General features: G+C 31.6%; 2 protein-coding genes across 2 annotated transcripts; one reads left to right on the top strand and one right to left on the bottom strand.

Moving 5' to 3' along the window:
- The first annotated feature begins 11,645 nt into the window (after positions 1–11,645).
- LOC139863991 (probable pectinesterase/pectinesterase inhibitor 12) lies at positions 11,646–13,579 on the top strand. Its single transcript, XM_071852584.1, has 2 exons — positions 11,646–12,573; positions 12,882–13,579. The coding sequence occupies exons 1-2, from the start codon at positions 11,646–11,648 to the stop codon at positions 13,577–13,579; spliced, it is 1,626 nt and encodes a 541-aa protein (XP_071708685.1).
- Positions 13,580–15,481: 1,902 nt separating this feature from the next.
- LOC139862800 (uncharacterized) lies at positions 15,482–21,851 on the bottom strand. The gene is made up of 10 exons (XM_071851429.1): positions 21,611–21,851; positions 21,430–21,499; positions 20,272–20,400; positions 20,116–20,179; positions 19,926–20,013; positions 19,279–19,363; positions 18,955–19,011; positions 17,567–17,683; positions 16,147–16,217; positions 15,482–16,056 (listed from the first exon to the last, which is right to left on the bottom strand). The coding sequence occupies exons 1-10, from the start codon at positions 21,745–21,747 to the stop codon at positions 15,669–15,671; spliced, it is 1,206 nt and encodes a 401-aa protein (XP_071707530.1). The 5' UTR covers positions 21,748–21,851; the 3' UTR covers positions 15,482–15,668.
- Positions 21,852–27,903: the final 6,052 nt, after the last annotated feature.

The raw sequence follows: 27,903 nt of genomic DNA, 5'->3' as shown, positions 1-27,903 counted from the left end.
CAACCTTAAAAAAGATATTTAAAGGGTGGGGATTAATTTTGAAAAGGAGTTTTATTTAATTCTTACATATTTTTAACTTTACTTTAATATATAGAGTAGAAGAGTAGATTTTAGTTTTTATTTGATATTTGATATTGAGTTTTGTTACGATTCTTGCTTTAAATTTAGAGTAGAATAAGTTTTGTAGATATGTGATTTTTGCTTTAAATTTAGAGTAGAATAAATTTTGTAGATATGTGATAAGTGAAGATTGAAGATGCAAGTGAGATTACTGGACTTTTGATTTAGTGTTAATGATTGGCAAGATTAATATTTGATGATTTAATTACTGTGTTGGTAAATTATGGTTTTAAATTTAGGTTTCTTATTTTGCATTGTGATGTAGATGCAAGTTAGGAATGAGTCAAAGGGTAAAAGAATATCTGAAATGATGAAAGTACCCTCACATGCCATGCACATGGTATCAGTTAATGGCCTAGCATTAACGTCTGTTAGGCCGAGGGACCAATCACGAACCGAAGTGCATAGTTGGGTGACCAACCTCGTTAAAAATAAACGTTAGTGGTTATCGTGCAATTTCGAACAAACATGAGGGACCAACTACATAATATTTTTCTTTATTTTATTGATAAATTAATTTTCCCCCTTTTATGGTTTTTTTGAACTGTATTATTAAACTTTGTTAAAATATATATATTGTTATAATTCAGTAGGCTTATAACTACCTTTAGTGGTTTGATTCTTGATGTTATAATTCAGTAGGCTTATAACTACCTTTAGTGATTTGATTCTTGATTAAGAATACTAATAATGAAGTGTAAGAACAAAGATGATAATGGAGAGAAAGAAAGAAACACTTTGTAAGTGTGAGAAATGGTGCAAGTTTAATGCTTGCATTCATGGCTATTTATAGCAAAAATATCACAAGTTTAGGTAATACAATAATATTACTTTTGTGTATCAATAATTGACTATCCATTTATATATATATATATATATATATATATATATATATATATATATATATATATATATATATTTATATATTATAACACTCCCCCTTGGATAGCAATTTTGTTTGTTGAAGATCAACTGTAAGTTACTGCCTCGTTAAAAACCTTGCTAAAGAAAACCCAGTGGAAAAAACTTTAGCTAAGGGAAAAAGAGTGCAGCATGGAGTTGACTCCCCCTCAAGTAGACATCGCTTCGGTTGTTACATCTTTTGAACATGTCTCATGCCAATGTTATGAACGTGTGTTCTGAAAATAGCAGTTGGAAGTGCTTTCGTGAAAAGATCAGCAGAGTTTTTGCTGGATTGAACATATCTCATTTCAATCTCGTTGTCCTTAATGAGATTTTGAGTGTATGAGAAGAATCTAGGAGGTATGTGTTTGGTTCGGTCACTTTTGATATACCCTTCTTTCATCTGTGCTATGCAAGCTGCATTATCTTCGTAGATAATTGTTGGACTTTTATCGCGTTCTAGTCCACAAGAATCAGTAATGATTTGTGTCATTGATCTCAACCAAAAACATTCCCGAGTAGCTTCATGTAATGCAATCACTTCGGCATGATTTGATGATGTAGCAACAAGTGTTTGTTTTTGAGAACGCCATGATATTGCAGTACCTCCATTTAGGAATACATATCCAGTTTGAGATTTAGCTTTATGTGGATCAGATAAATAACCTGCATAAGCATAACCAACCAAATCTTGTTTTGATTCGTTAGAATAAAATAATCCTAAATCAGTAGTTCCTCGAAGGTATCGAAATATGTGTTTGATCCCATTCCAGTGTCTTTTGGTAGGAGCAGAGCTGAACCTTGCCAACAAATTAACTGCAAAAGAAATGTCAGGTCTTGTACAATTTGTAAGATACATAAGAGCTCCAATTGCACTAAGATATGGTACTTCTGGTCCAAGAATATCTTCATAATCTTCACATGGACGAAATGGATCAGTTTCAACATTGAGTGATCTAACAACCATAGGAGTACTTTGAAATGTTCCGTTCTTATTGATTAAAAACGTTCCATATTAATTGATTTTGTTGCGAGGTTTTGACCTCTATATGAGACATTTTTCAAAGACTGCATTCATTTTAAAACAAACCATAACCTTTATTTCATCAATAAAGGTTTAAAAAGCTTTACGTAGATTATCAAATAATGATAATCTAAAATATCCTGTTTACACACGACCATTACATAATGGTTTACAATACAAATATGTTACAACAAAATAAGTTTCTTGAATGCAGTTTTTACACAATATCATACAAGCATGGACTCCAAATCTCGTCCTTATTTAAGTATGTGACAGCGGAAGCTCTTAATAATCACCTGAGAATAAACATGCTTAAAACGTCAACAAAAATGTTGGTGAGTTATAGGTTTAACCTATATATATCAAATCATAATAATAGACCACAAGATTTCATATTTCAATACACATCCCATACATAGAGATGAAAATCATTCATATGGTGAACACCTGGTAACCGACATTAACAAGATGCATATATAAGAATATCCCCATCATTCCGGGACACCCTTCGGATATGATATAAATTTCGAAGTACTAAAGCATCCGGTACTTTGGATGGGGTTTGTTAGGCCCAATAGATCTATCTTTAGGATTCGCGTCAATTAGGGTGTCTGTTCCCTAATTCTTAGATTACCAGACTTAATAAAAAGGGGCATATTCGATTTCGATAATTCAACCATAGAATGTAGTTTCACGTACTTGTGTCTATTTTGTAAATCATTTATAAAACCTGCATGTATTCTCATCCCAAAAATATTAGATTTTAAAAGTGGGACTATAACTCACTTTCACAGATTTTTACTTCGTCGGGAAGTAAGACTTGACCACTGGTTGATTCACGAACCTATAACAATATATACATATATATCAAAGTATGTTCAAAATATATTTACAACACTTTTAATATATTTTGATGTTTTAAGTTTATTAAGTCAGCTGTCCTCGTTAGTAACCTACAACTAGTTGTCCACAGTTAGATGTACAGAAATAAATCGATAAATATTATCTTGAATCAATCCACGACCCAGTGTATACGTATCTCAGTATTGATCACAACTCAAACTATATATATTTTGGAATCAACCTCAACCCTGTATAGCTAACTCCAACATTCACATATAGAGTGTCTATAGTTGTTCCGAAATATATATAGATGTGTCGACATGATAGGTCGAAACATTGTATACGTGTCTATGGTATCTCAAGATTTCATAATATACAATACAAGTTGATTAAGTTATGGTTGGAATAGATTTGTTACCAATTTTCACGTAGCTAAAATGAGAAAAATTATCCAATCTTGTTTTACCCATAACTTCTTCATTTTAAATTCGTTTTGAGTGAATCAAATTGCTATGATTTCATATTGAACTCTATTTTATGAATCTAAACAGAAAAAGTATAGGTTTATAGTCGGAAAAATAAGTTACAAGTCGTTTTTGTAAAGGTAGTCATTTCAGTCGAAAGAACGACGTCTAGATGACCATTTTAGAAAACATACTTCCACTTTGAGTTTAACCATAATTTTTGGATATAGTTTCATGTTCATAATAAAAATCATTTTTATCAGAATAACAACTTTTAAATCAAAGTTTATCATAGTTTTTAATTAACTAACCCAAAACAGCCCGTGGTGTTACTACGACGGCGTAAATCCGGTTTTACGGTGTTTTTCGTGTTTCCAGGTTTTAAATCATTAAGTTAGCATATCATATAGATATAGAACATGTGTTTAGTTGATTTTAAAAGTCAAGTTAGAAGGATTAACTTTTATTTGCGAACAAGTTTAGAATTAACTAAACTATGTTCTAGTGATTACAAGTTTAAACCTTCGAATAAGATAGCTTTATATATATATGAATCGAATGATGTTATGAACATCATTACTACCTTAAGTTCCTTGGATAAACCTACTGGAAAAGAGAAAAATGGATCTAGCTTCAACGGATCCTTGGATGGCTCGAAGTTCTTGAAGCAGAATCATGACACGAAAACAAGTTCAAGTAAGATCATCACTTGAAATAAGATTGTTATAGTTATAGAAATTGAACCAAAGTTTTAATATGATTATTACCTTGTATTAGAATGATAACCTACTGTAAGAAACAAAGATTTATTGAGGTTGAATGATCACCTTACAAGATTGGAAGTGAGCTAGCAAACTTGAAAGTATTCTTGATTTTATGTAACTAGAACTTATAGAATATATGAAGAACACTTAGAACTTGAAGATAGAACTTGAGATAGATCAATTAGATGAAGAAAATTGAAGAATGAAAGTGTTTGTAGGTGTTTTTGGTCGTTGGTGTATGGATTAGATATAAAGGATATGTAATTTTGTTTTCATGTAAATAAGTCATGAATGATTACTCATATTTTTGTAATTTTATGAGATATTTCATGCTAGTTGCCAAATGATGGTTCCCACATGTGTTAGGTGACTCACATGGGCTGCTAATAGCTGATCATTGGAGTGTATATACCAATAGTACATACATCTAAAAGCTGTGTATTGTACGAGTACGAATACGGGTGCATACGAGTAGAATTGTTGATGAAACTGAACGAGGATGTAATTGTAAGCATTTTTGTTAAGTAGAAGTATTTTGATAAGTGTATTGAAGTCTTTCAAAAGTGTATAAATACATATTAAAACACTACATGTATATACATTTTAACTGAGTCGTTAAGTCATCGTTAGTCGTTACATGTAAGTGTTGTTTTGAAACCTTTAGGTTAACGATCTTGTTAAATGTTGTTAACCCAATATTTATAATATCAAATGAGATTTTAAATTATTATATTATCATGATATTATCATGTATGAATATCTCTTAATATGATATATATACATTAAATGTCTTTACAACGATAATCGTTACATATATGTCTCGTTTAAAAATCATTAAGTTAGTAGTTTTGTTTTTACATATGTAGTTCATTGTTAATATACTTAATGATATGTTTACTTATCATAGTATCATGTTAACTATATATATATCCATATATATGTCATCATATAGTTTTTACAAGTTTTAACGTTCGTGAATCACCGGTCAACTTGGGTGGTCAATTGTCTATATGAAACATATTTCAATTAATCAAGTCTTAACAAGTTTGATTGCTTAACATGTTGGAAACATTTAATCATGTAAATATCAATCTCAATTAATATATATAAACATGGAAAAGTTCGGGTCACTACATACTTAATGGTTTTGCCTTGTCCATATTGAAACGTTTCAAAATCTTTTCAGTATATGTTGTTTGATGTACAAGTAAACCATTAGGCATATGCTCAATTTGTAAACCAAGGCAATACTTGGTTTTTCCGAGATCTTTCATTTCAAATTCTTTCTTTAGAAGTTGAATGGCTTCATAGATCTCTTTATTTGTACCTATGATGTTAAGATCATCAACATAAACAGCTATGATCACATATCCGGATGTTGTTTTCTTAATGAAAACACAAGGACAAGTAAGGTTATTTGTATACCCTTTGCTTATCAAGTAATCACTTAATCGGTTATACCACATACGTCCCGATTGTTTTAACCCATATAAAGATCTTTGTAATTTAATCGAATACATTTCTTTGGGTTTTGCATTTGATGCTTCTGGTACCTTAAATCCTTCAGGTATCTTCATATATATATATATATATCACTATCAAGTGATCCATATAGGTAAGCAGTCACAACATCCATGAGATGCATTTCTAAACTTTTAGAAACTGCCAGGCTGATTAAGTACCTAAAAGTAATTGCATCCATAACAGGGGAATAAGTTTCTTCATAATCAATTCCCGGTCTTTGAGAAAAACCTTGAGCTACAAGTCTAGCTTTATACCTCGTAACTTCATTTTTCTCATTTCTTTTTCGGACAAAAATCCATCTGTATCCTACAGGTTTCACATCTTTAGGAGTGAGAATGATGGATCCGAAAACTTTTCTTTTATTGAGTGATTCTAATTCAGCTCGTATTGCTTCTTTCCATTGAGCCCAATCATGTCTATTTTGACATTCAACCATAGATGTTGGTTCTGGATCACCATCATTATTCATGATGTCATATGCAACATTAAATGAAAATTTCTCATCAAGATTTTTCATTTCATTTCGGTTCCATAATATTTTTGAATATGCATAATTGATTGCAATTTCTGTATTGACATCATCAATCTCCTCTGCAGTAGGAGTACTGATTTGTGGTTCTTCTTGAACACTTTCTTTTACTTCATTATCAGCTGATTTTCTTTTTTGAGGATTTTTATCCTTTGAACCAATTGGTCTTCCACGTTTCTGACGTGGCAAAGATTCATGAGTGACGTTATTGCCAGCTTTTGGAATTTCAATTCGAGCTGGAGTATTTACTGCTGGTATATATGATTTTGTCACCGTTTTTGTATCTGTAAATGCATCAGGCAATTGATTTGCAAGTTCTTGTATATGCATTATCTTTTGAACTTCTGTCTCGCATTCTTTTGTGCGAGGATCAAGATACTTTAATTGAGGTTCACACCATGAAACATCATTTTCTTTATTTTTCATTTCTCCCCCTAATCTAGGGAACAATGTTTCATTAAAATGACAATCAGCAAAACGTGCTGTAAAAAACGTCACCTGTCATAGGTTCAATATACCTTAATATTGAAGATGTTTCATATCCAACATATATTCCCAACCTCCTTTGAGGACCCATTTTTGTACGTTGTGGTGTCGCAATTGGAACATACACTGCACAACTAAATGTTCTAAGATGGGAAATATTTGGCTCTTGACCAAAAGCAAGTTGTAGGGGGGAATATTTATGACTTGCACATGGTCTGATGCGAATCAATGCAGCAGCATGTAAAATTGCATGACCCCATATAGATACAGGGAGTTTTGTTCTCATTATCAATGGTCTAGCGATTAACTGTAAACGTTTAATCAATGACTCGGCTAAACCATTTTGTGTATGCACATGAGCAACAGAATGTTCAACAACAATTCCTATAGACATGCAATAGTCATTAAATGCTTGAGATGTAAATTCACCAGCATTATCAAGTCTCACCCTTTTAATGGTGTAATCAGGAAAATGAGCTCTCAATTTAATAATTTGGGCAAGAAATTTTGCAAATGCCACATTACGGCTTGATAACAGACAAACATGAGACCATCTGCTAGATGCGTCTATTAGAACCATGAAATATCTAAATGGTCCACATGGTGGATGAATTGGTCCACATATATCACCTTGAATTCTTTCAAGAAACATTGGTGATTCTTTCTCAACCTTAAGTGGTGAGGGTCTAGTTATCAATTTTCCAAGAGAGCAAGATGTACATGGAACCATTGTATCATGATGGATTTTTCTATCCTTTAGTGGATGTCCATGAGTACATTCAATAATCCTTTTCATCATTGTTGATCCTGGATGGCCTAATCTGTTATGCCATAAACTGAATACACCAGGATCAATATATTTTTCGTTAACTACCATATGTATTTCTGGTACATTTATATGTGTATAATGTAATCCAGAACTAAGTCTTGGCAGTTTTTCAACCACATGACTCTTGTCAATGATACTTAAATATTTCTCATTTTCTGTTGTCACTGACTGATAATCATACCCGTTAAGGTATATGTCGGAGAAACTCAATAAATTTCTGCTTGACTTGGGAGAAAATAAGGCATCATTTATTAAAAATTTTGTACCATTTGGTAGTATGAAATTTGCCTTTCCTATCCCTTTTATCAAGTTAGCAGGTCCTGATATTGTATGTATAGTTCCTTCCGTTGGTTTTAGATCAATAAAATATTTCTCGGATTTAAGTATAGTGTGTGTAGTTCCACTGTCTGCTATACAGAGATCTCCACCACTTGATTGATGTTGTATTCCAGCAAAATTCATATTGAACTTCATATATAAGAAATAAATAGTGAGTACATTAATATTACACAATATTTTACACGCAAATAGATATTACTGAAACATTTAGCAAACATAATGACAAAGACAGACGATATTAAATCGTTTATTTTTCGAAAGACACACAACTTAAACATTCAAGAAATCTTCATATAAATCAGATGGTTTCTCAGTGACTGTTGGATCGACGTTATCCACAAAGTTTACTTCCTTTTCTTTATCTTTCAGCGAATCCTGATACATCTTAACAAGATGTTTAGATGTTCGGTAAGTATTAGCCCAGTGGCCCATTCTACCACATCTGTAGCAAGATTCTTCAGAATTTTTAGAAGAATTTTCTTCAACATCTTGTTTAGTGGGCTTGTTTTGTGGTTGATATTTATATTTTCGTGGATTATTATTTCTTTGACCACCACGGCCACGACCACGACCACGTCCTCGCCCATTACCATTACCATAAGGATGGTTTCTACCATAGTTATGGCTTTTGGCATGATGATGGTGATGGTTATTATAACCACGACCTTGCCCGCGTCCTTGTCCCTGTTTATAAATATTTGCAGTATTTGCTTCAGAGATTGCAAGTGTACCAGTAGGACGGGATTGCTGTTTTTTCATTAATAGCTCATCATTTTGCTCTGCAACTAAGAGATATGAATTAAGTTCAGGATATGTTTTGAACTTTAGCATTCTCAAATTTCTTTGCACTGTGATGTTTGCAGCATTCATTGTGGAGAAAGTTTTCTCCATCATGTCTGCATCACTTATTTCATGTCCACAGAATTTAAGTTGTGAACATGTATTATACAGAGCTGAGCTATATTCATTTACTTTCTTAAAGTCTTGGAACCTTAATGTTCTCCATTGTTCCATAGCAGCTGGAAGTAAAATTTCTCTTTGATTATTGAATCTGCTTTTGAGACCTTCCCATAAAACATGGGGATCTTCTACAGTCACATAATTATTTTGTAAGCATTCATCAATATGTTGATGAATAAAGCAACATGCCGTTGCTTGTTCTTTTTCAGAACAAGTGTTGTTTTCATTTATGGCTTCAAGAATGCCCATTGATTTAAGATGCATTTTTACTTTTATAACCCATGGCATGTAGTTGTTTCCAGTTGATTCTAAAGGAGTAAATTTAAGTTTTTCCAGATTCGACATTTTCTATTAAAACAAACAACATGATAAATTATAGTCACTTTATATTCATAAGTATATAAACATTAGACATAAATTTAATATAACATAAATGATAAGTAGGTGACAGTGTCGACCATATGTAAGCAATCATTAATAAATGTTATATAACATAAATATAAATATTAGTAAACATAAATGATAATTAGGCGACAGTGTCGGCCATATAAATGTTAGATAATTGAAATATAAATGTTAGTAACATAAATGATAATTAGGCGACAGTGTCGACCATATAAATGTTAGATAATTGAAATATAAATGTTAGTAACATAAATGATAATTAGACGACAGTGTCGACCATATATTATTCAGGTGGTATAACGTACCATATATCATTTAGGTGGCAGAGCCAACCATAATTAGTATTAAGATTATCGTGCTGATAACGTGTTATAATTCAGTAGGCTTATAACTACCTTTAGTGGTTTGATTCTTGATGTTTTTTTTTTTTTTTTTTTTTTTTTTTTTTTTTTTGAAAGGCAAGCCCCCCAAAGTGTAGCAAGTGAGGATTGAACTTGGGTCCCTTTGGAACTTTCCAAGCATCCTACCACCAAGCCAACCCCTTGGGGTTTTTTTTTTTGATTCTTGATGTTATAATTCAGTAGGCTTATAACTACCTTTAGTGATTTGATTCTTGATTAAGAATACTAATAATGAAGTGTAAGAACAAAGATGATAATGGAGAGAAAGAAAGAAACACTTTGTAAGTGTGAGAAATTGTGCAAGTTTAATGCTTGCATTCATGACTATTTATAGTAAAAATATCACAAGTTTAGGTAATACAATAATATTACTTTTGTGTATCAATAATTGACTATTCATTTATATATATATATATTTATATATTATAACATATATTTATTTTTAATTTTTATTACTTTTTATTTGTATGAATCATCAAAATGTGTTTTTTTTTAATTATAAACTATCAAAACGGTGTATTATTTATATGCAGATCATAGAACTAAGGTTTTATAAGTAGAGCAAAATTATTTTCCGCAGGAAAGCTTTTTTTAATTTTTTTCGGTTGTCTTCATCACTCACACTCAATTGTCGATAAGCGAGTTGTAATTATAAATGTATGAAGTATATCTATTTACTATAACAATGCGCTTGACATGTAGTCAATATAGATTTTATATAGCGATCTATGTAAATAAATGATCTATGTAAATAAATGATAACGCTTAAACTATTGATGCATAAATTCGCTTTATTGCGCGAGCCTTATACCCAGAGAAAAAAAGTATTATATATATATATATATATATATATATATATATATATATATATATATATATATATATATATATATATATATATATATATATATTATATATATATATATATATATATATATAGTGGTAGGATCAAGAGGGAAGTAATCATTCGGGAGAAGCGGGGGAAACAAAATTTTTTTTTTTTTCGTTTTCTGAAAAAACTTTGTTCACGAACATTATAGATGAGATGAAAATATGAACATTTAGTAGAGACACTTTGTGATAAATGTTTTTATTTTGGCGGAAAAACGCTCGAAGAAGTAATATATAACAATTATCGTGTTTTTCGAGTGTATTTTGAGGTTTTAGCTATTGGGGTTTAGATATTAGGGTTTAGATATTAGGGTTTATAGGGTTTAGATATTAGAGTTTAGAAATTTAGGGTTTAGGGTTTAGATTTAGGATTTAGATATAGTTTTTAACACGAACGGTTTAGAGTTTAGGGTTTAGGGTTTAGGGTTTGGTATTTTGGGTTTATGGAATAAACCCAAAACACCAAACCCTAAACCCTAAACTCTAAATCGGGCTAAATTTTACTTCACAAAACATGAAAAAAAAACGTTCATATTCTTCACGAACAATATTATCTTGAATGTTATTTTTATCGATCGTTTTCTCGCCTAAATAATAACATTCAACACGAAGTGTCTCTTCTAAATGTTCATATTTTCGTGTGATCTTGATGCCGGAAAAAAAAATTTCAAAAAAAACGAAAAAAAAATAATTTTTGCTTCCCCTCGTTTCCCCCGATTGGTTACTTACCCATTGATCCTGACCATATATATATATATATATATATATATATATATATATATATATATATATATATATATATATATATATATATATATATAGTAATGGACTTGACTACTTAGAAACACCGTATGTGGTCAGTCGGTGTTTACTCCCGTGAAGAAAGATACCAGTTGTAAACTGGCTTTTCATGTCTCAATATAAATTATACATAAATAAGTGAAAAGAATCACAAGTTGAAGGCAGTCACATGTGACCCTTTGTCCTAATAATCCAATGAATACGCACACTTACTGGTTTGATAATTGTATTGTCGTGTATGCCCAATGTTCCTTGAAATGCTTAATTAAATTGATGATATGGTATTTAACTGATGGAAAGACACACACAGACAGTTACATGTTCGTGCCTAGCTAGCTAATTTTCCAAAAAAAAATAAAAAAATGATCACATTTCCATTCCACATATTATTTATATTATTATGCTTGTTGTTAAAACATCAGCAGGCTCTATCTTTAACTTCTCATATCAATTCCACTAATTGTCTAACAAGATCAGCAGCCTGCAAGTCAACACCATACCCGGATGTTTGCAAGGAGTCACTTAAGATCTCAGTTTCCATAAATATCAGTATCAATATAGATATTATCATCATCCAGCAATCTCTCAAGGTTGCCATATCAGAAGGTGTAAAGCTATTAAATATGATTTCAAACACTAATAATAATAATGGTATCCTTGAGAAACATAAGGGAACCATCCAAGACTGCAAAGAACTCCATCAAATAACTCTTTCCTCCTTAAAGAAGTCACTCACTGCAACAACTTCTTCACCTTTTTTCAACAACAAATTAGCAGATACCAAAACCTTTCTGTCAGCGGCTGTGACCAACAAAAATACTTGTTTAGAAGGTCTTGAGTCTGCATCCGGTCCTTTGAAACCACTCCTAGTAGACACCATTATCGCTGCTTACAAGCATGTTAGCAATTCTCTTTCACTCGTCTCAAAGACAAATCTTCACACTAACATATCCAATAACGATGATGATGATGATGATGATAATGATGATGATGATGATGATGATAATGGTGATGGTGATGATGATGACAACGACGACTACTACACATTTACTGTGGCCACAGACGGGAGTGGTAACTTCAGCACTATCACTGATGCTATTAATTTTGCCCCAAACAATAGTCTTGACCGAGTCATCATCTACATCAAACAGGGGTTGTATCAAGAAAATGTAGAGATTCCAAGTTACAAACCCAACATTGTTCTCCTTGGAGACGGAAGTGGTATGACTATTATCACTGGTAATAGAAGCGTGGTCGATGGATGGACTACTTTCAGATCTGCCACTGTTGGTAACAATATAATTATCATATTCGTGTTTTTTTTTTTTGAAAGGAAAACGCACATAACCGACAAAATTTTTACACGAATTTATAAATAATATATGTCCACCCCAGGACTTGAACTCATGACTTTAAGGATACCGCTAGGCCACTGACCCTTTGGTCCCTTTATTATACATATGCACAGTGGTTTCATAGCAGGCATCAATCTCATTTTCAGGATTGATATGAGCTTTTAATTACTACTTTACTACTAGCTAGCCCTATTAATTAATTCATATTATGATATGATGGACTAATTAGCTAAATAATATCAGCTGTGTCAGGAGAAAGATTTTTGGCACGTGACATTGGGTTCCATAACACAGCAGGAGCTGAAAAACACCAGGCTGTCGCCCTTCGTATTAATGCAGACTTTGCAGCAGTCTACAGATGTGTTATAAGTGGATATCAAGACACCTTGTATGTCCACTCCTTCAGGCAATTTTACAGAGAATGTGACATTTATGGAACCATCGATTACGTATTTGGGAATGCAGCTGTCGTGTTTCAGGGATGTAACATCATATCCCGAATGCCCATGCCTGGCCAGTTCACCGTCATCTCCGCCCACTCCAGGGACTCTCCTGACCAACAAACCGGGATTTCATTTCAGAATTGCTCTGTTTTGGCTACGGAGGACCTTCGTAATACTACTACTACTACCCTGGTGAAAAGCTATCTTGGCAGGCCATGGAAGCCATACTCCCGCACCGTATTCATAGAGTCATACATTGATGACTTAATTGACCCCGCAGGGTGGATCCATTGGTCGTCTGGGGATCAAGGTTTGGACACCTTATATTACGGTGAGTATGGGAATGATGGTCCTGGTTCCAGGGTGGATGGTCGGGTCACATGGCCTGGTTATCACCTCATGGATTATTATGAAGCTTCTAATTTCACAGTGTCACAACTTATTACCGGACAAGAGTGGCTAGATTCGACATCCTTTCCTTACGATGATTGGGTTTAATTATGTAATCTAATCTAATATTTGTTGCCACAAAGAGACGTACCTACAGGAGTGGCTTGATTTGGCCATCCTGTCTCTAATATAAATTTATTCTGCCAGTCCAAATACCAAATACAGTTGTTTTATCATTCACGGCTAGGACTACCGGGTATCTAATCCCATTCGCTCCCCTAGCTTTCGTCTCAGACAAAAAACGAAAAACATAATCATAATTACTACTTACTTAAATTACACAATGAAATTCTTACCCTTAACTAACAAATTTAAGATTTTCTTTCAATTTTAAATTTTAACTAGAAACGATTGGTAAAGTTGATCAAATTTCATTTACATATTTAGTAGCGGATTATTAATTTGGAAAAACTCTAAAAAGAATAATGGAATATAATATATCAATTAAACAATCATGTTTATATTTATATTTATATTTAAAATTTGAAATATTTAGTGACTACATGTAACTCGCATCAAAAGATTTTTTGGGATTTTTGGTCAATATTAGGGAAATCTTTGTTTACTTCATAAAGGATTGGAATTGTTAGGAATAAACTCTCTGTCCCGTGGACGTTAGTCTCAATCTAACCCTGGACACAGTGACGATACTATCTTTAATTAGAACCTAGCTACGAGTACATTATTATTAAACCACTCACCAAAGAATAAATTGTGAACCTAGCTACGTTATATTTAATTAGAACCTAGCTAGCTGGACGGACTTAAGAACAACCCTCGTCGTACTTCCCCGTGCTAACCTTAGACGGAGTAGTAGATTTAAGCCTCGTCATTATAAATAAAAGAAACACTTCTCTTGATCTCTCTTTCTATCAATTACATCCACGACAACGTAAACTGTCAGTGTCAGCCATATCTCTATAATATAACTGTTGAATTAACTTTGTGACTACACTTTGGAGACCATCCGAAGGGGTAGTGGGTCTTCAATTTTGTAATCTCAAGTGACATACAACATGTCTCCAAAACTAGACACCTTTAGGATAAGAAAGCAAAAGCTAAACTGAAGTTATGCAATTCTATGAAATCATGAGAAAGCAAAAGCTAAATTAGAGTTAAATCTAGGAGAAAATTGGAAGTCAGCTCCACGTCTATCTAAAACTTCTAATACAGGTTAAGCGGGTCTTGTCATTGAGTGAAAAAAATAATGATCAAAGGCACTAGTAGCTTACAAAGTAGATGCTGAGAAAAGTAACGACTCAGCAGAAGGAAGTGATGGTAGTATGGAAGAAGAAGAAGAAGAAGAGTCACAGTATAGCAGTTATGAGGATGTTATAAGTTTTGCAAATGGAATGGGGTCTGTTGGCTAGAACTAGAGTTCATCAAATTCAATCGTAGGTAAGCCGGCATACATGTTTAGCAAAAAGCCAGGCACAAGTCAAAAAGCTACTGTGAGTAGCAACATAACCCAATTAGATGTCCTCCCTGGGTTTTAGGTTATATTAACTTTCAATTTTTTACCAACGAGCTGATAGCTCAGCTCAGTGATAGCCGTTGCCTTAGAAGCTAAGACTCACAATGAGGAAGCTGTTCCCAAAATGGGTGTAGGTTCAAGTATCACTTTTGGAAAAAGATGATTTACAAACCCTGACAAACTGAGGTGTACTCCTGCCTGTTACACGAGGGTTATTCGGTCATGTTATTTCAATGGCATCTGACTCTTACGATGTGATTTTGGTGGGTTCTCAGAAGAAACACGGGATACAAGTATTCCTGCTGATCTACACCTTGCAAACATTTAATTTCTTTGACTGATTCCAAATTTCGAGAATTAGAGAAACACCCAGCCCTTAAATTTGGCAAATATCAAAACCATGTACCATTCAAATACAGCTTTCTAGGTTTCTTTCATGCTAAGAAAAAGCTTGCACACAAGTTACTGCTAAAATCTGAACGTAAAAAGAAATTATCAATACCATGGATAAAATTTCATTACATTATATAGTGTCAGATCTGAATTGAGAGCATAAAAATGAACTCGGATGCTAGAAAAGCGACTTCCTATTCTGAACCAGCTCATCTAAAGGGATATTAAAGTGTGCACATAACCTCGTTCTATCGACTTAAACTTATTGGTCTAACAAAAAGAGTGATAAATCCCAAGAAGTTTTACAGAGGATCTCGGGTAAGATAGCATGTAAGAAAGAAAATTAATCATCTTAACATTTTGAGTGATGTCCACAATTCTAAGGCTTGCCTGTTGTGCAGTCATAAGGAAATGATTATAAGTGTCGATATTCCTAACCACAGAAGCAATATATGCAACAGGTTGTGTCATTGATACACGAACAAACTCCTCGTAGCAGTTGTTATGGATATCATTATTCACATGATCATCGGACACCGTGGACCCCATGGATGAATCTTTAGGACGGGAGTTAGAATTTGTTTTCGTTAAAAGAGTTGCAATGACACGAACTAAGTGTGGAATGCATTGTGGATCATAGATGACATCAGCACCCAACCTGTGTGTGTATGTATGTACTGAATTTATGGAAAATAGATAGAAAAAAAAGAGTTGATGGATCGGTAGAAATGTATATATGAAAGCTTACACTATATCTGGCCTCAGGTCTTGAAGATCGCTTTCAAGTGCAGATTCCCATGGTAGATGTAAGCATTCAACCTGAAGTCAAATTTCAAGTCAGATATACATGGACAGCAAGGATGCAAAAAAGGGACTCAGTTGGAACTTTTTAGAGATTAAACAGCAAGGGAGTACTCAGGGAGTAATCGGATGTTACCATGTTTGACTTTGACTTATTTTGTCCTATTTTTGACCAATTTTACAAACAATCCTGAGTTTTGGTCGAGTAATCCGGTGAACTCCCCGTTGACTGAGGGTTGACCGAGTACTCAGCCCAAACCTCTAACCGAATACTCGGCGAGTTCTGCAACCTTCATATGACTCATATATTACAAGATGTAAACGCAGATACAAGATGTATCTTCCGTTGCCTTTAAATAGATGTGACAATTTTTGTCCTATTACTTGTCAACAGGTTGATCAGGTTTACATTTTAGCTACAACAACAACAACAAAACCAAATACCACATGAGTATACCACATGAGTGGTGTATGGGGAGGTGAGATGTAGACAAGTCATTTCTCCACCCAGAGTAAAAACACTCTCAAAAGTAGAGAAAGTCATCCCTCTCTCTATTCGACGGATAGAGAGATTGCTTCCGAGTGGACCTCCGGCCAAAAAGTAGGAATTTTTTTTTTTTATAAATAAAATAGAATTAAAAATAAAATTGAGAAGCCATGAAAATGGTAAAATCAAATTTCCATGGGTTTTAAATCCTGCCTGAAATAATTTTTTTTTTTAGCTGTAGCCATTAACTAAAAGTAGTTCATGAAGAAACAATTCAAACTGCGGAAAGTGGCCTAATGCCCATTTTAATGCTAACACCTATATAAATAACTTATTCTTGAAAGCTTAAGGCTTTAGTGAAATATATTATATTTGTAATCATACATGATGCACTCAGTTTATTACTCTGTAGAACTTTCAAGTCTTTGGAAAAAAAGTGTATCATCTCAATCCAAAGTTCCCAACTGAAACTGTTCAAAAGCTATATGACTTCAGCTATATCGCAAGCAGCAGCAAAAAAAAAAGAAAGTGTTTCAAAAGAAACGCTACATACTCCAAAGACTTCAGCTATATTACAAATTATATTACATACTCCATTTTACGTTGCCAATACGCAGTTCAAACCATGTTGAAAATTGAAAAGTGGGAATCAAGACAAAACGACGTGACTAATATCTGGTATTGCAAGAAGTTATACAAAATAATCCTAAGAGGCAATAGAATTTGGGAGGGAAATCGCATGAATACAAGTTCTTCACCAAATAGCCACAGATTAACTACAGATAAACTGGGAATTTTAAGTTCTTGCAGTACAATGTCTTAGTCATGGTAGTGTGCTACAATGAAAATTAGATAAATATACATCACGAACACAACTTACCTTGCATGGATCCTCGACAATGCTTTCACTCGAACCAAATCGGCTACTTGTGTGATTAAGCTCCAAATTAACTTTCAAATTGGCTAAAGTTGATAGGTCACCATCACTTACAACCACCTGCATTGTATAAAACTAGGTTATGATGGGACTACATGTACATATCTTCTCCAAAAATCTAAGAATTCAACCATAAACAGGGGACAAAAATTACATATACACATGACTTTTTAAGTACATATGTGTATTTATATCCTTGTATATGGGCCCATATGCCTATGGCTTTAGACAGATTTTTCATGTATGTATGTCTATTTTACCTCTTTATAGATATTTATTATTTATTTATTATATATTCTTTACTTGTATTCTATCTTCTCTCTATTGATATATTTATATTTATATTCATTTATACTATAATTATACTTGAACTAATTTCATATAGTATAGTTAGGTATTATGTATTTATATAGAATATTTATCTATACTATATATTTTCAAATAAATGAATATAGTAATTTTATTTACCTCTTATAGCCGCAAGGTTGCAAAAAATCGGAAAAATCGGCCGAATTCTCGCCGAGAAATCGTTTTAGAGTTGCTGCCGAGTTCTCGTTTTGGAATCGGGCAACGACGGTTTAATCGGTCAACGACGGATTAATTGAGTCAAATCTCGGCCAAATCGGTCAAATCTCTGTCAAATCGGTGAAATCTCGGTTTCAAATCTCGGGTATCATAAAAATTATCCCAAAAGTCAACGAAAGTCAACCGCCGAGAACTCGCCGAGTTCTCCGAGAACTCCAAGAAATGGTCCCGCCGAGAACTCCCCGAGTTCCGATTTCTTCAACCTTGCTTATATATATATATATATATATATATATATATATATATATATATATATATACACGTTCTTGTGTACTATATGATATATAATTTATAATCATGTTGTATTTATGACTTGTATTCAAATGTTACTTCACTATGTCGGTTCCATTAGGGTATGAGGAATGATTGTCTACATCTCACCTCCCTCATACCTCGCGTTGGGATTGGGTATTGTTGTTGTACATATGTGCTTTAATGTCATACACATATGTCATATGTGCTTTTATGTCATAATTACATATATGTCAAGTAAGCATAGTGCAATTGATTCTAGAAAACACACTAAGAGAGCTAAAGGGCCTTCTAGTGCCAAACCAGTAATTCAGATCTGATTTTGTAATTTTAGAAATATACATATAATACTTATAATTTTATAAATATGTCGATGTAACAATACATTCATGTATAGTATTGATTGTGTGTGTGTGGATAGAGAGACTTCGTATGTGTGAATATGTGCGTGTGAGACCATCAGAAAAGAAGAGGGGGAGGGGGAAGAGACTTGCCTTTGAAGGTTTCACATGTGTTAGACATATGCCAACCAAACCAACACCTGATCCGAGCTGTTCTTCAAGAAAAATATTAAAAAATAATAATAAGAATTCAATAGAAATCAGCACAAGTAGTTACTGTTTGCTATACAACTGGAAGTCTAGAACATGGTTAGCCTGCACAAGTAGTTGACGTACTAGACTTCTATGACATCGAGAGTTTTTCCATGAAATGAATATGAATATAAATATAAAAAAATTGAAAAAATCTGCATTCCCCGAGATGGGAAAAATAAAACCATAATAAAAAATCCGCATGCCCCAAAGATGTATATTTACCTCAAGACAAGACTTCATTGAGAATACTTCGGGGGATGAAAGGACGAACTCTGATAAGAACAATCCTGACGGCCATATGGAACAACTGCAGACACCATTTCACTAGTTACATATTTTGATAGTTTTAAATGCACGTTGCAATATACACAATGCTCGCAGCCCAGAAACCCACATATATAGAAACACATTATTACATCTCTAGTGTAGACATACAATACATGTAAATAGACTAACAAGTTCAATGATAGGACCTAGTGGAAAAAAATAATATTCAGCAGCTTCAAACAGATTAATCCTATCACGTAAATTTACTAATCTCGCCTATATAACGAACTAATCCGAAAAACTAAGAAACGTGGAGTAGCTATTAGGTTTTTCAAGTGTAAATATCTTATTTCCATGTTCAACCGAACTCTATAACAAGCAAAAGCCTAAGTTAGCATGAATAACATATGTCATAACGATGTCATCAGCTAGAATTTAATCAAGTCCTTAACCCTTAGTGTAACGGCATGGAAGAATGCCGTTCATGTAGAAAAAACCATATAACAAGAATCAATAGTAACTTCTCAAATTCAATTCAGACTGTTTTGTGGACACAGTAGTAGAACTTCAACTGCTAGTAGTAAAATAGTAATAATACCTACCCAGTATCTCCTTCAAGCATGTTAAGCGAACAATTAAGAGGTACAATTACTCTCCTTGGACTTGGATGAACTTGGGATTCAACGTGATCTTCACAAAAAAAAAAATAATGATAAAATACAATATACAATATATGTTACAAATAAAAAATAAAAACTTCAAATTTATGTATTTTTCTTCACATACACAAACCTGTTGGGTAAATAAATGATATTTTCCTTGTGATCCTGGAGTCTCCTTTTGCTAAATCCCCATTCTACTACATAGAACATAGCATAAATGCATAATTCATTAATTTTCTTCTGCAAAAGATATAAAAAAAGAAAGCAAATAATAATATGTGTGCACCTTCCATGAATGCATGTAAAAAAAAAATTGATCATAAAGTTCATCGGTAACAACTGCGTCTGCGGATTCAACTTCAAGAATAACCTTTTTAAGAAAAGACTTCATGTAAGGTGCATGAACTTTTCCATCCTGCAATGTGACATTAAAGTAAAATTAATGAGGTTGAGCCGCTCGTCTTCATTCATCAACAAAGTATTCACAATTCACACACATTATTTATATATTATTTATATATTAGAACCACAAGGTGTTGGTGCATTGGTGGTAACCTGACTTCCTATAAGGGAGGTTAGGGGTTATACTCTCATGTGCTGCAAAAATATTTCCTTTGTGATTACCCGCCCATTTCATGGGCCTCAGAGGTTTTGGACGTCTATGCTCATGAGCCTCACCCGAACACGCGATGCCCGTATGGATTCTCATGGGGTTCCTCCGAGGAGCGGTAAGACTGTGATGGTTCGTCCCGGGAAATGATCGGGTAGGTGAGCTCCGACATCGCGTTTGGACTCCCTGTCAGTGACTCCTAATCGCCGTTAAAAGAAAACATGATTTAATTATATTTTGTATTAAAAAGGATGTGGAAATTCATTTCCATGTTTCATCAGCTAATTCCAGGGGTGTTCATCGGTTCGGTTCTCGATTTCTTCGGTTTATTCAGTTCAGCTTCCTCGATTTTGAAGATTTTGGGACCAAAACCGAAAACCAAACCGAAAAATGAATTCAATTTCAAAATCGAAACCAAAAATCGACGGAAAAAATATAATTTAATCAAAATAAACATGAAAAATTGACTTTGGTTTCCAATTTTGAGTTTTTAAATTGTTTTTTTGGTCTATATAAATTAATGATTCAATATATTGTTATTGTTAGTCAAATTCGATTTTGAATTCAGTTTTCGACCGGAATCCGAATTCAGATATGAAAACCGAACAGAAAACCAAATTCAAATTCGGTTCGGTTTTTTTCTGTTTAGATTCGGTTTGGTTTTTGGTTTAAAAGGTTTGAAACCAAATATTGAATACCCTTAGCTAATTCTAGTTATCTTCCATCAAGGAACTTATAACTTAATTCCTCAAATCCTTCAATTTCAAAATGAAAATATAAAAAGTTTGTTCAAATAACTTGACAAATGATAAGTGCATAAGTGAAGGAGCTCACTGTTTTGGCAATACATTGTTCCGAAATGAATTTCTGAACAGTCTCCGTGATTGCACCTCCACCACAGTCCCTAGGGTTTCATTATTTATGTAACAAATCGAAAGAGTATTAGGAACAAAAATTAATAAATAGACAGATGCAAAAATTGGTTTCATGCGTAGTGAATTTGAAATAATTGTACCTGGCAATTGAGATTAAGGAAGCAGATGGTTCCATGGCGAGAAATGCAGAAAGCAGGTGGAGAAAACTGTCGTCAGCATAAACATCGTCACCGTTTGTTTCGTTAACCATCATTGGCTTGCTTTCAGCTGCTTCCATATTCAAACTAACTTATTGGTCAAAAAGGGTTTAGGGTTCGGTTAACCGTTTTCATACTTTGATAACGAATCAGCTGCTAGAACACTTCATTAACAAAGCTTATTTACCCAAGTTGTAGCCGCCCACCACCCTTTTTTACTTTTGTTTCTTTTTCCTTCTATCTTTCATTTTCATTTTAAACATTTCACTTAGACCGCTCGTATTGATTAAAGGCGTTTTTTTTTTTTTTTTTTTTTTTTTTTTTTGTGTAACTTGTTTTTTTTTTTTTTTTGCACTTTTTAGATGACTGAGATGTTTTTTTTAATGGAGCAGTGGTGGTGTTTCTTTTTTGGTGTCATTTTAAGTGGAATGCTAATGTGTCATTTTACTATTCTTTTTCTATTTTTTCCATTTGTTTTATTTTTACTTATGTAATTTAAAATGTAAAAAAAATACACATTTAATAAATTTAAAAAAAAAACGCATTTAAATTAATACCATTACTACTAAAAAAATACATTATTAAAAATCCTGAAAAAAAGAAAATTACATTTATTAAATTCCTAAAATAAAGATGTACACGCCTTGAACTTAATCCTACTCATTCGGAAGGGAAGTTGTAATCCGCCATCTTGCTACGAACATACTTTTTTAGATTTTGAAGACGTACCACGTCTTCCGGGTCTTCCATTGTGGCCGAGGATCTCCCCAACAAATCAATATGTGTTAGCGCGGTTTGCATACGAACATACACATTGAAGTTGTCAAGCGACTCCGTCTTTTTTGAAGCCACCACTTCCATTTTGTCCATAAACTCGTCGACTCTTGAAGAATTCGAACTATTCCCACGAGAAGACGCTCATGTGTCCGAAGAACTCGTAGTCTTTTGTGCTTTCTTTGCCTTATCTCGTCCCATTGGACGCGGCATCGGTACGTTCCCAAACAACTCCGCTTCAAAGTCTTGCGAGAGGCTTATCGAGTCTCCTTGATTTTCACCCGAAACATCAACATGATAGTCTTCCGAATGGTTAACAACTGGCTCTTTTGGCACGATCCACTTTGGATGTTGTTTCAAGAAAAAAAAGGCTTCATTCAAAGTAAAAGGTTTCGAGTATGCATCAAAATATGATTGCAACGCGCTGTTGTAAACATCTTCGTCATTCGCACAACTACGCCAATTATCCTTGATATCATTGAAAATTGGTAAAAACGTCGTACAAGCATTGTTCACATTTCGCCATTTCGAAGATAAAGAATCTTCATTTCTTGACCACCCATATTCATTATTATTAAACTTATCCATTGTGACAACCCGGAAATTTCCGACCAAATTTAAACTTTATCTTTATATATTCCGACACGATAAGCAAAGTCTGTATTGTTGAAATCTCAGAAACTTTGAACTATGTTCATGTAATCAATTACCCTTTGACTGTGCTCGACGATTCACGAACGATTATGTGTATAGACATGTATATATAAAAGATATAGTCATATTAATTGAAAACGTTAACAAAGTATTAGATGTATAATACTTTACATGAACATATTTGTTTTAATATATATTTAATATAATTATCGTCGGAAGAAAAAGATAATATCAAATGATTGAGTTATCAGATACTTTGTGATATGATTACGGGTCTTGGTAGTAAGGTCCACTATGATTTAAGAAATCTGTTATTTTTTAACAATATTCGGAAAATGGTAAAATAATTTACAAATGAGATCAAATGTGTCAATTATCGAGAGTTAGACAGAGGTTAGTGGAGATTCCTATTTGATTTCAAGTTCATACTTTAGAACATTTTCACTCATGACTTTTGTAAGATAACAAATTGGTTTTCATATTATGAAAGTAAAGTTATGGAATATAGATAACTTAGAAAATAGATATCGACGTTCTACCTTAAAATGATTTCATATGATTAGCTAACCTCTGGACTTTATTCCACGCCTCGTCGTCAAATGGTAATTTAAAAACTTGAAACCTGTTATGAGTATATATTTTTACTTTTCTAAAACATTTTATGATATGACGATTTTCATTATTTAATTTTTTTTAACAAAATGATTCTTAAATATAGTTAGTTTTGGAAAAACAGAATTATAATATTTATTCAATTTAGTTTTAAACGTACTAAAACGTTTTCAGTCTAATAAGAACTTTATTATTAAAAACATGTTATAAGGTAACTTATTTATCTATATAAAATTTGAAGAACTTCATTAAAGCTTTACATTATAAGTTTGTAAATATAATTATATTGTTTCAAAAACGTAAACGTGTTACGACATAATATTTTCTATTACTTAAACGATTGTAAAAATAAATTTTGAAATATAATTAATTTTGAAAAAAAAAACTAAATATTTGAAAGGACCCGTCCTAATCCATCCGGACGAAGTCCATATCGATTATAAACGATTCACAACAGTTGATTACATCGCGAGGTATTTGACCTCTATATGATACATTTTACTAACATTTCATTCGTTTTTGAAAAGACAATCTTTCATTACATCGAAAGTTGACGGCATGCATACCATTTCATAATATATCTAACTATAATTGACTTAATAATAATCTTGATGAACTCGACGACTCGAATGCAACGTCTTTTGAAATATGTCGTGAATGACTTCAAGTAAATGTCTCTAATATGAGCAAATGCACAGCGGAAGATTTCTTTCATATCTGAGAATAAACATGCTTTAAAGTGTCAACCAAAAGGTTGGTGAGTTCATTAGTTTAACATAAATAATCATTTCCATCATTTTAATAGATCACAAGAATTTCATTTCCATTTCTCATAAATATACGTCCCATACATAGAGACAAAAAATAAACATTCATATGGATTGAACACCTGATAATCGACATTCACAATTTGTATATAAGAATATCCCCATCATTCCGGGATCCTCCTTTGGACATGATATAAATTTCGAAGTACTAAAGCATCCGGTACTTTGTATGGGGCTTGTTGGGCCCGATAGATCTATCTTTAGAGTTCGCGTCAATTAGGGTGTCTGTTCCCTAATTCTTAGATTACCAGACTTAATAAAAAGGGGCATATTCGATTTTGATCATTCAACCATATAATGTAGTTTCGATTACTTGTGTCTATTTAGTAAAACAGTTATAAAAACAGCGCATGTATTCTCAGTCCCAAAAATATATATTGCGAAAGCATTTAAAAAGGGATTAATGAAACTCACGCATATAAATATTGTAAAATAGTTATTAAAACATTGCATGTATTCTCAGCCCAAAAATGTAATGAGTAAAAGGGAGCAAATGAAACTCACCATACTGTATTTTGTAGTAAAAATACATATGACTATACTACACCATGCAAGGTTGGCCTCGGATTCACGAACCTATAACATTTGTATATTCATTAATATTTATAATCGTAATCGAATAAATATATATATTATTATTAGTGATGTAATTTATATATTTAATAAGTTATAAGTTTCATTATTTATTTATATATTTACATGTTATATATATAAACGTTAATATAGTTAAGTTATGTGTACAATATATATTTATTTATATAAAATCTTTATTTTCATACTTATAACTTTAAGTACGTTATTAAAACTTTTATTTTAGTAATCATAAATATTTTAAAAAAAAAATATATATATATATATATATATATATATATATATATATATATATATATATATATATATATATTGGTATAGGTAATACTAATAGTAGTAATAATGATACTTTTAATGATAGTTAAATAATAATAATTTTATAAAAAAAATGATAATAACGATAATATTTATAATAATGCTTATGTTACTAGTAATAATATTTCTAATAAGATGATACTAATACTAATAATAATAATACCTACAATATTGGTAATAGAGATAATAATAATGATACTAATTATAATAGTTATTATCATAGTAGTAATAAATGATAATTTTTATTTAATACTTATATTTGTAATTATAATGATAATTATCATATTAATAATAATAATATAGATAATTATAATAATGATGATTTTAATAATAATAATAATACTACTAATGATTATAGAAGTGGTACTAATATTGATCTAAATGAAAATGATAGTAATTTGTATCATTTTCATAATAATATATGTATCCAAGATGTCTATATTCGTAAACTTCGTGTTAAATTTCTAGACTAATGACTAAGGCTTCTATAACATATATTCGTAATTCTAATCTTTATGGTGTTAATAATACTTATCATAATATAATAATAATAATAATAAGAAGAATAATAATAATAATAATAATAATAATAATAATAATAATGATAATGATTATAACACTTTTACTTATAGTAATAATATTAATAATTTTAACACTAATAGTAATAGTATTAGCAATAACAATAATAACAATAACAATAATAATAATTATAATAATAATAATAATAATAATAATAATAATAATAATAATAATAAAAATAATAATAATAATGATAATAATAATAATAATAATAATAATAATAATTATAATAATAATAACAATATCATAATTTAAAAATAAAACTACCTTGAGAAATCCTCTAAAAAGAAAACTGTCCAAAGCAGGAATTGAACCCGCGACCTCTCGAACACCGAACACTCTTCTTAACCACTCGACCAGTTTCAATTTTCTGATTAAACCCATAAACTTAAAAATATAACCCGTCAGATTAATCCCACCTTCTTCTTTATAATACCAGAAATCGAACCAGGATCAAATCCAAGTATTAATGAATCAATTAATTTGTTTTAGGATAATTAAACAAATGGAAATGATCACTAACCAGTTGTGATATAGGGAGTAACAGATAAAATAAATAAAAAGGAAAATTTAAAAACAGATGAAGAACACGACATGTAACTCGATATTGATTCTTGATTTTAAGAACGTTTTAGCTCACGATCACAACATGAATTATGTTTCAAATCCTTCCTAGAAACTATAGAAACCATTAATTTATCACAAATCAAAGCAGAAGATTCGAATTTTGATGAAGAACAGAGGTTGACTTTTTTTTAATATAAAACTTTGACCTTGAAATCTGAATTCAATATAAGGAATTGAATTCTGAAACCTTGCAGAAAGTATCACCACATAAATTAGATCGTTTCTGCATTTTTAGATTTTAAAAACCATTACAAATTCGTGATCTTTATAAGAGGAAGTAGAAACAGAGAAATAAACTGGTACAACTTTCTGTTACGATTTTATTCAATAAATTGAATCGATTAAATCTTGATAATTGAGAATGATAGTGTATAATTGAGTAATGGTGAGGGTACGTTCGACACTCTTTGGATTTATGGCCAATTAAACTTATCTGATTCCATTAAATCAAGAACAGGAAGAAAAAGAAGATAAAAACAAATAAAAAGACTGACACAGATTACCAACTGATTTGTTTGTTACTGAACATATAGAATCGATCGTACTAGATTGAAAAAAAATAAAACAAACACTGCTACAGCTTGATATCGATTGATAACAACTTTGGTTTGGTGCTGTGTACTTATACGGAGTATCTATATATGATTATCTGTATTTATTCATACTATATAAAGCTGTATCAGTATTTATATAAATATTTATTCTGTATATTTATCTATATATATGTATAATTATATTTCATGTATGTATTTATGTATATATCGCTATTTATATTTATAATTGTATATCTCTTACTTTTATATATTTTTATTCATAACTTATAGTAAATCTTGTAAAAAAATATTATATGAATATAATGGTAATAATAATAATATTTTTACTAATGATATTGATAATTATTATGAAATTTATAACATTAATATTATTAATAACAATAATACTAATTAGACTAATATTATTAATAATTACAATAATGATAATAATATCAGTAGTACTAATAATAATAAGTATTATATAAAAAAAATATAAATAATGTTTATTATAATAAAAATGATAATAATACTATTGTTGTTGATAAAAATAATGATTTTTAATGATAAAGGTAATAATATTAATATCTGATAATAATACAAATTATAATTAAGACATAACGAATTATATGTATCAAATTTTATATCTATATTTTATATCACAAATAATAATATTAATAATACAAATATTAGTAATAAGTTATAATATCAATAAATCATTTATCTT

This window comes from Rutidosis leptorrhynchoides, chromosome 8 (genome assembly GCF_046630445.1).
Source record: "Rutidosis leptorrhynchoides isolate AG116_Rl617_1_P2 chromosome 8, CSIRO_AGI_Rlap_v1, whole genome shotgun sequence".
Taxonomy (NCBI): Eukaryota; Viridiplantae; Streptophyta; class Magnoliopsida; order Asterales; family Asteraceae; genus Rutidosis; species Rutidosis leptorrhynchoides.
This window is presented reverse-complemented; position numbering and strand designations above follow the sequence as displayed.

Coding starts and splice junctions, on each gene's coding strand:
- LOC139862800 (XM_071851429.1), bottom strand. CDS start 21,747: ATGGAAGCAGCTGAAAGCAAGCCAATGATGGTTAACGAAACAAACGGT. Junction 21,500..21,610: donor TCCTTAATCTCAATTGCCAG/GTACAATTATTT, acceptor ATGAAACCCTAG/GGACTGTGGTGGAGGTGCAA. Junction 20,180..20,271: donor TTTACATGCATTCATGGAAG/GTGCACACATAT, acceptor TCTATGTAGTAG/AATGGGGATTTAGCAAAAGG.
- LOC139863991 (XM_071852584.1), top strand. CDS start 11,646: ATGATCACATTTCCATTCCACATATTATTTATATTATTATGCTTGTTG. Junction 12,574..12,881: donor TTTCAGATCTGCCACTGTTG/GTAACAATATAA, acceptor AAATAATATCAG/CTGTGTCAGGAGAAAGATTT.